Source organism: Diospyros lotus, chromosome 9 (assembly GCF_014633365.1).
Source record: "Diospyros lotus cultivar Yz01 chromosome 9, ASM1463336v1, whole genome shotgun sequence".
Lineage (NCBI taxonomy): Eukaryota > Viridiplantae > Streptophyta > Magnoliopsida > Ericales > Ebenaceae > Diospyros > Diospyros lotus.
The window spans coordinates 31,804,456-31,817,907 of NC_068346.1; the positions used below are offsets into that span (position 1 = coordinate 31,804,456).

The window sequence follows — 13,452 nt, forward strand, 5'->3', positions numbered from 1 at the left end:
ATTTTTCTGGTTAGCAAAGTGGCTAGGGATTCATTGAGTATGCTTTTTCGATTCATGATATGCAATATTGGGGTATGGTGGGATCACTAGTACATTTCTTCGAGACTAGAGGCAAGTGTCACCTGGAGAAGTGTTAATGGTGGGTTCCTATGTGCTCGATGTCATGTGTATGTTGGTTGAGGAACACACATTACTGAGGATGTACAGATACCTAGCAGGTTTGATAGGGCCCAAGGAGCACTTCTGTGAATCTTCTTTTGGTTTTGCAAATTTTATTGGTCAACTCAATTGTGTAACAACTTTCAATTTTTAATTATAATTCATATGGAGGTTGGCTTTCCTGTCTTTGCTAAATTTTCTCTCTAATCCACCACCCCTGCCCGCCCTGGAGCTGTGCAAAAAAAATGTTTCCCTTTATAATATTGCTGATGATGCCACACACACACACGCACACACACACACACGCACACACATATATATATATATATATATTTGCAAAATTGAGATCAAGGTTGTATTTTCCCTAACTTCGATATGTCCTATCCTTCATGGTGTTTAATATCCATAATATGTTGTGAGCAGTATCATTTCTTTTATGGGCTATGGCTTATTCTAACTTCATGCAATCCACGTGTACTTAGAATCAACTTGATCAACATTTTACTGATGATGACCAAGCTCTGGAAATGGCTCTTCTTCATCTCAGCCAGGAGGCTGATAAGATAAAGGCCAGGATAGAGGTAATTTTGTTATTTGCACAGAGGATTTGAAAGTGTAATGTCATACTTATTTTAATGTTTTCACTTACATGATTACATAATGTTTCTGTATTTCCAATGAAGGTTCTCAAAGTGCTTGTTCGAGCCCTTGAAGCCCATCCATCGTCTACTATTCTCTGGGTAGTTTATTTGCATATTTACTACAGCAGTGAGAAGTCAATGCAAAAGCATGACATTTTTCATGTCGCTGTATGTTGCCTCTCTCTCTCTCTCTCTCACGCACACACACACACATTATTGTTTAATGAGGCTCTCAACACTCCTGTTAGTTTGCTTTTATTTTCACCTGGACACCATTGTCATCTGGAGGCCCCTAGTTGTATTATTGTTTAGTTTGGTTGGCCTGATATGGTTATGTGCACTATTTAAAACAGCCTTATTCTTTTTGTGATGGTGTCATTTGTGACTGATTTATTAAAAGGGGCACCCCCAGTGCATGAGGCTCCCCATTTTGCAAGCATTGAAGGAGGGTTTTTTTACTTCGCAAAGAGGAGGGCAACCCTTGGTAGCAATGATAAGTTTGATCTTTTGTGACTGTAAGGTCATGGGTTCAATTTGTGGAAACAACCTTATACTTGAGATTTTACACTACTCGACTTCTGAAATCTGACCTTTCTTTTATGTTTTTCAGGTCGTTACTGTTAAGATTTGTTTATTGGGTAGTTGAAATTGTTTAGCTATGAGCACAATATGTGTATCTCTTACCTTTCTCTTTTAGGAGTAGAGGGGTCCATTTAAAAGTGCTATAATTTACTTCTTCCATGGGGAACTTTGGTTCTGGGTGGTGTTATTAAACTGAAACATTTTTTACCTGTTCATAGGCATCGTTAGTTTTCCAATCCATTCTGTAGATGTGAAGTTTCTTTTTTCTGCCTGTCAGATATTATCTATTAACTGTTTATCATTAATAATGAATTATCCCAATGCAAAGCTAGGGGATTATGAGCCTTTTCCCGTTTTTGCGTTATGTCAGCTTTTCATATCTTACCAGAATTGTTGTGATTGTGATGCTGTGATGTCGCAATCCATACAAATGCAAGAATGCTGGAGATGAGAACTGCAGAATTTCCTCTTTTCTGTCTCTTACCGTTCTCCCTCCAAAATTTTACTTCTTTTTTGGTGCTCGGAATGTTTACTTCTTGACTTTGGTTATCAAGTTGATCCCTTTTTCCAACATATATTTGATAAGACCTGTTCAAGTAGAATTGAATTGTCCCCCTGGAAAACCATTTACTGCTGCAGCTCGGGGTGAAAAGCAAGCAAAATCATTGGTTTATGCATACTTGGTTAACCTGTATTTAACTGGGTTTGACTTGAGCTAAAATCAAAATCAACTTTCAAAATAAGATAAGAACACTTGTGCTTCTTTCTGCTTGGCTTGGAAATAGATGGACTGCAGCAACGAATATTGATTCCTGTTAGGTCTGGTAAATGGTATTGTCACATCATTTAAATAACATAAAAAGGGTAGATCTGTCTCTGGAGCACTTGTAGGCTACTTGATAAGAATTTTTGCATTAGTAAATTTTAATTTCTGATATTAGAATCTTTTGTTTGAATTTTTTAAAACACAGTTAGCTTAAGAGTGGAGGTGAATTAAGCTTTAACCCTTATAAAATTTTCAAACAAGTTAAAGCTGAAAGTGAACAAAGAATAAAAGACTGCAGCACACCAGAATTTTGAAGTGATTTAGCAACCTGTCTACTCCACTACCTTGGCTCTCAATCAAGGATTTAGTCAATCCAAACTTTACTTTTGGGTAGCTTTTGCAGTAGACTTAGCTACAAACCTTTACAACAAATCGCTTTTATGACTGGATCAGCCGCAATTAATGCCTTTCCAAAAAAGGTAAAGGTTAACCTTTACAACTTCACAATAAAGTGATAGTAAAAGATACAAGAGAAGGCTTTCAAGATATACAAGAAAGTTGAAGACTTCTCTTGGGTGTGCAAGAGATAAACAGATAAGAATGGAAGCACGCTCTCCTTTTCTTTTCCTTTCAAAAGATCACAGGCAATGAGGCAGTTGAAGGCTTTAGAGAATCGTGTGGATTAGTTTCAACATTCTTTTTTTTCTTCAGACTCCAGCCCCTTTATATGGTGCTCCTGTCTTTAATGCATCTTTTAGAATACCTTGAATAAAAGAATGTTCTTTGTGTCTAACTACTATTTTTTGTCTCTACAACATCTCACAAATCAGTTAAAAAATCAACTTTCATGCACAAATTGTCCGAAAAGTATTCATCAACACTTAATATTTTGAAAAGTAGAAACTGTGCATTAAATGCTCTGTAACGATTATAAATTCAAAAATTGCCAAATATTACTCAATTATAAACAACAGTTTAATCGACTAAGTTGTACGTTTACTTGAGTATTGGAGGTTTGTATTCAACTATTTTTCTAATTTACTCAATTACAAAAACTCCTATTTGATTAAAATTTTTGCGATAGAAAATTGTAAAGCTTACTCGATTGGAAAACTCAATTTTGTCTAGTGAAATTAAACTTTTACTCATTACAAATTTAAGTACTTGATTACATCAAAGTACCAAAGACTTAACAACTTTCTGGAGAATAAGTACCCAATTACAAATGATATTTACCCGAGTACATTTAGATGATTACTCGTTTACAATTTTTAAGTACTCGATTAATTTTGCTTTGCCAAAAACTTTTATTATCTACTCGATTTCAAATGTATATTTAGTCATGAATAAACTTATGCTTATTCGAATACACCATAACTTGTAATCGATTATCTTTTAGACAAAAATAGCTTACTCGATTACAAATGAACTTTACTCGATTAGAAAGGTAAACCTAAGTGAATTGGCTTTCAGGCTTATTTTAAACAAGTACATTACTCGAGTATAGAACAATTTTATTTGATTAAAAGATGGGATACAAAAGGTTACTCAATTGTGTAAGACTTTATACTCGATTAAGAAAATAGAATTTCTGACTTGATTTAATCAGTATATTATTCGAGTAACATGGATTTGTACTCGATTAAAAAGATTGATATACTCGATTGATTTATAAGCCTTACTCGATTATTTTCTCTATCATCTGCTAACTCTAATATATTGTTTTGATCATCATCATCAACAAGCATCTTCTTGTTTTCTCATCAAATCAAAACTTATGACTCAACAAATTTTATAATTTAGATTTGGTAGAATTTATGGTAGATTTTATTATGAGAGTTTTGTAGATTTTGTTCGAAGATTTTAATTTGAATTGTAAAGGCTTTTGTGATAAGATATTAGTCCTTAAGTAGGTATTAGGGATCTAAACAATTGAGAAGGTTGGCTTTAATAAGATTATTTCATTGTCCTCTCTCTCTTTCTCTCTCCTTCTTCTTCTTCTTCCTCTTTTCTTCCCCCTTTCCCCAACTTCTTTCTCTCTTTCGCCTTCTGCAATTTCTTTCTTGTCCCATATCAAATTTGGTTTCAGAGCACAGCTCAGTCCATCATCAGTGCCAGTTGTAGCCATCACAATACCCTAACATCACAGCTCCTTTCCTCTCCTACCAACATTAACTATTGTTGCAATTCTTCATCTACTCAGAAAACTTTCAGCAACAATCCAATAAATCATCCCCAAACTTTGGCATAAAATTTAATCATCTAGTAGTCACAAACTGTTTTTTGTCACCTTTCCTCTTCCTCTTCACCAGTTGTGATCACACACACAGATGCACTCCATAGCACCAATTGGAGCCATTGCCACTGCAGCATGCCTACATCAAAAGCCAGCATTGCATCTCCTTCCACCTCTGCTAAGGATTCTCTTCGGGATTACGGTTTGTTGTTGCTCATCAATCTGTGACTTCTATTGTAACAGCCACAAGAACTAGGTTTAGCCCTTGACACATTTAGCACTACATTTGCCTGCACCAAATGCCAAAGTTGCAGAAACTTCCAGTGAGATGTTCTCTCAGTCCCATAACCACTCTCCTGACTTCTTGGTGATTGATCTCTCTCTCGATCCTTGTGATCAACTCTCCTTTCATTGACTGCCATTGAATTTGTCCTCATGTCTGAAGGAGAACATGATAGAAATAGAAAAGAAGAGAGAAGTTGAGAAGTCTCAGATCAGGATGTCATTAAGGATTTAAGCTCTTCTCCTGACCCAAACTGTTTTGATTTCTTTAAGCATTCCTTACAGCCCTAGCCCAAGAATCCTTTAAACATATCCATTTTATATTTTATTCGAATCCAGTGTGGTTATTTGCAAAGACCAAGCCTACAGTGAGCCCTAGTAGCCAGCCCACACAAAGCAGGCTTCCCCAAAAAAATTGTAGTTCAGCCAAAGAAATAAAAACAAAATAAACTCCTGTTCAGTTTTTAGAAAAAAGATACAAGCAGCAGACCACTCAACAGGGTAACCATCTCTGATTAAAAGCAGTTTGTTGTTTCTTTCCTTCCTCTTGGGTTGGTGGTGGTGGTTTTTTTTTTTTTTTTTTTTTTCTGCGAATTTTGTGTTTATTTTGTGCTAAGATTTTCCTAGACTTATTTCCATATTTAGCCATACGTTCCTACTTGAATTTTAGTTTTGAATTCCTATTAGCTATAATCATCCCATTAATCATATAATATGTACACCATCCTCATTTTAATTTTTGAGCTTCACTGGTTTGTGGTTGACGATGCCTAGCATTTGGTTCCACGTAATATCATCTACCCCACCTTATCCTAACCGAGTTAGTTTTGGTGGCATGACATTCATAAAGTCAATTGATTTGTAAAAGTCACATTAACTATACAAGTCCATAAAAGAATAATACAACAACATATCTAGCCTTTATTCCACTATGTGGGGTCGGCTACATGAATTCTAGACTTCCATGTATTTCTGTCTTTTGTCATATCTTTATTTAGGTTCATATACTTCATATCAAACTTTAATGTCTCTCCCAAAGTTTTTTTGGGTCTACCTCTATCTCTTTTTTTGACTAATTGTTCCATTTCATCAACTCTCCTCACAGGAGTGTCTCTTGGTCTTCTTCTCACATGACCAAACTATCTTAGTCTAATCTCTCTCATCTTCTCCTCGATTGGCACTACTCCTATCTTATTACGAATAACCTCATTTCTAATTTTATCTTTTCTTGTATGGCCGCACATCCATCTTAGCATTCTCATCTCCACTACGCTCGTCTTTTGTTCATGCTGATATTTGATTGCCCAATATTCTGAGTCATATAACAAAACTAATCTTATAGCTGTCCTATAGATTTTTCTTCCAGTTTTAATGGAATTTTACCATCACATAACACTTCTGATGCATTTCTCCATGCATGACATCCTCGTGAATTTTTCCATCTCTTTGAATTACTGATCCCAAATATCGAAAATGGTATTTTCTTTGTATGATTTGGTCTTTTAATTTTATTATAACTTCCTCTACTCTTGCATTCTTATTAAATTTACATTCCATATATTCTGTTTTCTTTCTACTTAATTTAAATCTCTTAGATTCTAAATTATTTCTTTACAATTCAAGTTTAGTGTTCACTCCCTCTTTTGTTTCATTCACCAACACTATGTCATCTGCAAATAGCATACACCATGACACTTCTGTCTGAATGTGTTTAGTGAATTCATCCATTACTAAAGCAAATAAGTATAGACTTAGTGCAGATACTTGATGCAGTCCCATTGTAATTTTAAACGGTTCAGTATCCCCTCCGCATGTTCTAACTCTTGTCTCTGCACCGTGATACATATCCTTAAGAGCTTGTATATAGGCTATTCGGACTCCTTTTTTCTCTAAAACCCTCCATAATATTTCTCTAGGGACCCTATCATAGGTCTTTTTTAGATCTATAAACACCATATGCAGGTCCTGATGATCCCGATACATTTTCATTAGGCGCCTCAGTAGATATATAGCTTTCATTGTTGACCTATCAGGCATGAAACCAAACTGATTTTCAGAGACGTCTATTTCTTTTTCTGAGTCTCTGCTCTATTACTCTTTCCCAGAGTTTCATGGTAAGGCTCATTAACTTAATTTCTCTGTAATTTTCATAGTTTTGAACATCTTCTTTGTTCTTATATATAGAAACCAAAGTACTCTTCCTCCACTCATCTGGCATCTTTTTTTATTTAAGGATCGCATTAAATAATTTCGTTAGTCAGGATATGCCCTCTTCTCTCATGCATTTCCATGCTTCTATTGGTATATTATCCGGTTCCACCGCCTTTTGACTTTTCATCTTTTTTAATGCTTGTCTTATTTCTTTTGAACTTATACGTCGATAAAATGTATAGGTCACATTCCCTTCGGAGTTATTAAGATATCTCAACTTAACTCTTGTGTCCCCATCATTATTGAATAATTTTGTGAAATACTCATTCCTTCTCTCCTTAATCGCTCCCTCATTTACTAATACATTTTGGTTTTCATCTTTTATGCATTTCACTCGGTTTAGATCATTTGTTTTTCTTTCTCTTGCTTTAGCTAATTTATATATATCCCTTTCTCCATCTTTTGTATCAAGTCATTTATTTAGATTCTCATATGCTTTTGACCTTACTTCACTAACAGCTCTTTTTGCCGCCTTTTTCGTTTCTTTATAATTTTTTAGGTTTTCTTCATTGCTGCACTAATACACAGCCTTATAGCAAGTTTTCTTATTTCTAATTTTCATTTGTATCTCTTCATTCCATCACCAAGACTCCTTAAGATTTGGGGTCTACCACTTGTCTCTCCAAGGACTATCTTTGTCGTACTTCTCAGGGCAGTAGCCATTTCCCTCCATATTTGGTTTGTTTGTCCTTCTCCATTCCATTCCCTTCTACCTCTTAATTTTTCTTTGAAGATTAATTGTTTATCCCCTTTTAAATCGCATCACCTAATTCTTGGATTTTGTTTTATGTAATTTTTTTTCTTCCAATTTCTTACTTAGACGTCAAGTACCAAGAGTCTATGTTGACTAGTCAAACACTCCTCTGGTATCACCTTACATGAGTAGTCAAACAATCTTCCGGTATTACCTTACAATCCCTACAACATAACCGATCCTCTTGTCTCATGAGGAAGTAATTTATTTAGGTGCTTGATGTGACATTTTTGTATGTAATTAAGTGTTCATCCCGTTTTTTGATACCTTTCCTAACGTAACCCTATCGTATGTCTATCATATGTCTTTCAAAGATGCTAGTGAAGCTACCCAGTTAACTATTGGGGTGACAGTCGAATTATTACAAGTACTGGTTCTAGTAATCAACCCAACAGTCAATTGTTGGATGGGAGAATCACCTCTTTTAGTCACTAGTTTTCACAGTTGACCTTCAGTTGACTGCTTGGGAGTCAACCAACCTTTTTTGGCCACTTGTTGCAGTGGGAAACTGTCTGATGACTAGTTGACCTCTGTTGGTCATTGGTTCCTGGTGCTAACCTTCAGTTGACCAAATTTTGTTCTGACTTTAGCATTTGATCTTACAAGCTCTCTGTGCATTAGAGTCATGTTCTAGGGAACGTGCTGGTGTAGCCGAAGAACAATTGATTGTCATTTAAAACTAGCCGAGGTATTTTGGTCACTGGAATTGGCAGCTGACATCACAGTTGACAGTGAGTGGTTCAGTTGACCTTTTTGGAAATATATTTTTCACTCAGGCTTCAGGAATTGACTTGAGAGTCAAATGTCCATGATGACAGTGTATCTCCTTGAGATTATAATTTACCTTTATCTTGATCTTCCTATCTTAGTCATTCCCACAGTTGACTGTCGGGCTATAATGACTACATTCTAATTTTGGAGAATTAATTGGAAATCTTCACACTCAAAACTAGTGTGATGAGAAAGATAAATGAAGATACTAAAGGCAAGACTTCAGCGCTTAAGGTAGAATAAGAGTCAAGTAGTGGTAGTGAGAGGGACTGCTCTCATCACTAAAACAATAAACTGATCGAAAACTATGAATTTTGGAGGCTAAGATAATAAAAGAATGCCCCTCCTGCATGTTATAGATGCACAAAATTAGGACATTTACATTATAAGTGCCTAAAGAGGAGGAGGAGAAAGCACAAGAAAGCTGAAAGAGGCAGAAAAGTTCAAGAAGAGAGCTTTGCGGCACAGGATGCAGATGATTCAAGCGGATCACCTTCATCTTCAAAATCTGTAGTTCAACATCAAGGCCATGTATGTTCCATAGCAACAGAAGAAGAAGAAATTTATTATGCTAAGATAGAAGTAGAAGAATACAAAGTTCTTTCATGGATTTATTTAGAAATACAAATCACTTAAGAAAGAATTAAAAGTTTTAAATGATGAAGGAGAAAAGACCCAAAAAGTTTTAGAGGATCTATATAATTGAAAAAGAAAACCAAAATCTTAGGACAAAACTAGAAGAATCCAACAAAGAAAATGTAAGTCATTAGAGATAAAAAGGTAGCTATAGCCAAAACATTTGCTACAACTCTTATGTCAAAGAAAATCAAGTAGCAAACTCACAAAATATTATAGGAAGAAACACAACAAAAATGTGGGTACCAAAGGCAATTAGGTGTTGAAACAAAGAAATTTTATCATGCACATAATTACGCAAGAATTTTTAATGAAAATGAAGGATTTTATAGAATCTAAGTTTAAGACTAGGTTGGGGCACTGCAGTTAGAAATATTAGATTTTGTTTGAATTTAATAATTTGATTTGATAGCTTTATGATTGGATTTTAGTAGATTCTGTTTAAATATCATAATTTGAATTTGTAGATTTTGTGATAAGATTTTAGTCTATTAATAGGGATTGGGGATGTAAACAATTGACACAGTTGAGTTTGAATAAAAATTATCTCCTCTCTTGATCTCTCTCTCTCCCTGAACTCGCTCTCCCTCTCAGCTTTTTCCTCTTCTCTTTCCCTTGGCTTCCTCCTCTGTTCTTCTCTCTCAGGTTTTCCCACGCCTATTTTCTTCAATTTATTTCTGTCCTACATTACTACTGAACTTTATTTCATTATTCTTTTTTTGCCATAATCAAAATGATTCAAAAAAAATTTAATTGCCTGCTAATGTTGATATAGTTAATGTGATTAAGTCTGGTTTTTTTATTTCTTAGAGCAACGAACAGGCTCCAGCAAGAGCCTCTTCATTTACAATTTTGGAGGTGATTGTTACATTGACAGACTCACGTATGAATGTAACAGGCATTACACAATCATATGCATCTGGAGACCTCCCTATTGATTCATTTGTTTTTATCTTAGTATTTTGACAATTATATATTTGATTCAGTCTAGTTTACTGTTTCTTCGTGTTTTATTCTAGAATTGGAAGGTAAATCATCTGTAAACAGTTTTATTTTGTTCTACAGGTTGAAGAAACTGAAGGATCCTATGAACTTTGGCTTATGTACATCAATAGTCGGATAAAACTCGAGGATCGTTTAGTTGCATATGATACTGCAATCCTGGCTCTCTGTCGCCATGCATCTGCCACCGAAAGTGATGCATTGCATTCAAGTGCATGCATCTTGGACCTTTTCTTGCAGCTGGTGAACTGTCTGTGCATTTCTGGGAATGTTGGCAAGGCCGTTGACAAAATATATGGGCTTTTTCCATCTGCCAAGAATTCTGACGAGCCCCACTCTCTGTTGCTTTCTGATATCCTTCCATGCTTGACCCTGCATGATAAATATGTCATATGGCTCTGCTGTGTGTATTTCATGGTCTACAGGAAACTGCCTGATGTTATAGTGCAGCGGTTTGAATGTGAGAAAGAACTTTCTGAGATGCAGTGGCCTTCCGTGGATCTAACAGTCAACGAGAAGCAGCAGGCAATTACTCTAATGGATATGGCAGTAGACTCTCTGGGTTCATGCATAGACAGAGGATCACTTGTGAATGAAAGTGCCCTCAAGGCATCACATATGTTTGCTCTCAACCACGTTAGGTGTATAGCAGTGCTTGAAGGCTTAGAATGCAGTAGGAACTTGTTGGAGAATTACATCAAACTGTACCCTTCTTGCTTGGAACTTATTTTAATGTCAGCCCGGATGCGGGAAGATGATCTTGATTTTGGGAATGCAAGTTTTTTGGGTTTTGAAGAGGCTCTTGTTAATTGGCCGGAAGAAGTCCCAGGAATTCAGTGCATCTGGAACCAGTATGCTGAATATGCTCTCCAGAATGGCAGAGTTGACTTTGCAAAAGAACTAATGGATAGGTGGTTCCATTGTGTTTGGCAAGTGCAATATCAACAATACGTAGCAGATTCAATGGATGGAGACAACTCCCTTACCTCGCCAAATTTAGCTTCAACATTAGATCCTGATACTTGGATTTCCAATTCTAGTGAGATAGATGCTGTGTTCGGGCTGCTAAATCTCTCTCTCCATAAATTTGTGCAGAACGATCTCATTAAAGCGCGCATAGCCATTTATGGAGCATTGAAGGCTGCTTCTGCTGAGGATTATAAGCATTGCGTGAGAGAGCATTCCATGTTTTTGCTTGCCACTGGTTTGAAATTGGAGGATGCTTCTAGTGATGGAATATTGAACTTCTTGAAAAGTTATATGGTAGACCCTCGGGCTTTCCCATCTCAACCATTGTCTAGAAAGTTCATTCAGAGGATCAAGAAGCCAAGAGTTCGGCAACTGGTTAGCAACATATGGAGTGGTTTGTCATCGGATTCCTCCCTCGTAAATGCGGTACTTGAGGTATGCCATGGCCCATCTCTCTTACCCCAAACATTCGGTAAAATAAGGGACCTGGTGGATATGACTGAATCCATTATAGACATTCTTCCGTCCAACTATCAGCTAGCAATGTCTGTATGTAAACTGTTGAGCAGGCGCTCCAACCCTGCTGATCTGACATCTGCCAGCGTTTCTTTTTGGGCTAGCTCACTCCTAGTCAATGCCCTCATTCGAGCAGTTCCAGTGGCAGCGGAGTTTGTCTGGGTAGAAGCAGCTGGCATTTTGCTCGAGTTGTCAGAGATTCAGTCTATCTCTGAGAGTTTCCATAAGCGTGCGTTATCCGTATATCCATTCTCCATCAAACTGTGGAAATCTTATCTGGACTCGTCTCGGATCACAGGAAATACGAGTTGTGTGATAGAAGCAGCAGGAGAAAGGGGAATCAAACTCGAGTGACATTGTTAGTGTGAATTTGTAGGTGTAACCAGTAAAATTGTAAGTCTCTATAGGGTTCTTGATTCCAAAGTATAGGGGGAGCCTGAAAAGGAGGAGGTATAGCGAGGAGGAGGAGGAGATTGGTAGATTTTGTAGCTTTCACCAATCTGGGATAACCACCTGGTCAAAGTTTTTGAAGGGGCCTGGATGGATGCTCTTTTAAATGACATTTTGCTGGTGTTGTACAGGTTTTAGAAAGAGGCGGAGAATTTAGAATTTAGAATATTAGAATTGTGTCTTTGGTTTCTGATTTCTATCATGTTCTTGCTAGTATATTTATGAGCAATCACAGCAACACCGTCAACATGTAAATAAAAAGGAAAAACTCTTTTAAGGTTTAGGGTTACCCTAAGGTTTAGGGTAATTGCAAAAAGGATATTTCACATTTAAAAAAAAATACAAAGAGTACTTCTGAGATTTAATATTATGTTTCAGTTTCTTTCTTACTAGTAGTTAACTATCATTTAATTTTATAAAATGATTAAAATACTTTTATATTTAAGTCAAATTTTTTTTCTCACTTTTCTTTCTCTTCTCAAATCTTTTTTTTTTTTTTATCTTAATCTTTCTCTCTCGATTAAAGATGATGACTGTGGTTCATCTTTTCTCTTTCTCTATTTTCTTTGTTTTTCTCACTCAGTTTGTAAAGGTGGAGGATAGTTATGGTGGTGACAATAATGGGGCAACTGGTCATGACAGTAATGATAACGGCAGACATTAGTTTTATTTTCCTTTTATTTTGTTCCTCTCTAATAGGTTTTTTGTTCATCTCAAATTCAGATCTGGATCTAAATTTGAGATGAAATGTTTTCTTCTCTCTTTAATTTCTTCTTTTTTTCTCTCTTTTTCGAACCCAAAAAACAAATCGTTTCATTCACTATTTCCTTTTGTATCTCTATTTGATTTCTTCTTTCTTTTCTTTATCTTCTTCGAATTGAAACTTAGATTTATTAAATTCAAATTTAGGTTTGAGATAAAGTCAGCATCGGATTTTGGCTGTGGGTTATTTTTTTTTTTAATTCCTCAATATGAGAGGAGAGTTATTGGACATTTTTTTTATTTTTAATATAATAAGAAAATAAAATAAAAAGTAAATTGTTTATTTTTTTTAATGTAACAGCATGAGTGTTTATTGTTACTTTTTATAAAAAAAAAATCATAATTTTGTCAAATCTCAAGCTTGCAATTTACCCAATAAAAAAATTACTAAAATTTGTAACCATCATCATGTGGAGTGCAGCGTTTGATTTCAGGACATACACATACTATGTACATCGGAACAATATTTTTCACATATATTAAAATATTGTTTATTTATTTTTTGTGTACAAAAATATTAAGTCAAATACAAAAGACTTCTTTTTCTTTGGTAAGAAAATGTTTGTTTTTTATTAAAATGGCAAGGTCTATTTTTAAAAAAATTAATTTGAATTTATAATTAAAGATTATCTAAAATTTTATGTTTAAGAGTCATCATATTTATTTTTAAAAATTTAGAAAATATTAAAAATAATTTTTTTTAATTTGTAATATA

General features: G+C 35.3%; 1 protein-coding gene across 1 annotated transcript in view; it reads left to right on the forward strand.

The window, feature by feature from the left end:
• Positions 1–12,345, forward strand: part of LOC127809565 (uncharacterized) — an 86,090-nt gene extending 73,745 nt beyond the window's left edge. The window contains exons 9-11 of the mRNA XM_052348439.1: positions 642–740; positions 843–968; positions 10,104–12,345. Of these exons, the coding sequence (XP_052204399.1) occupies positions 642–740; positions 843–968; positions 10,104–11,879 (2,001 nt within the window). The 3' untranslated portion in view covers positions 11,880–12,345. The remainder of the gene's footprint in view (positions 1–641; positions 741–842; positions 969–10,103) is intronic.
• The last annotated feature ends 1,107 nt before the right edge of the window (positions 12,346–13,452 follow it).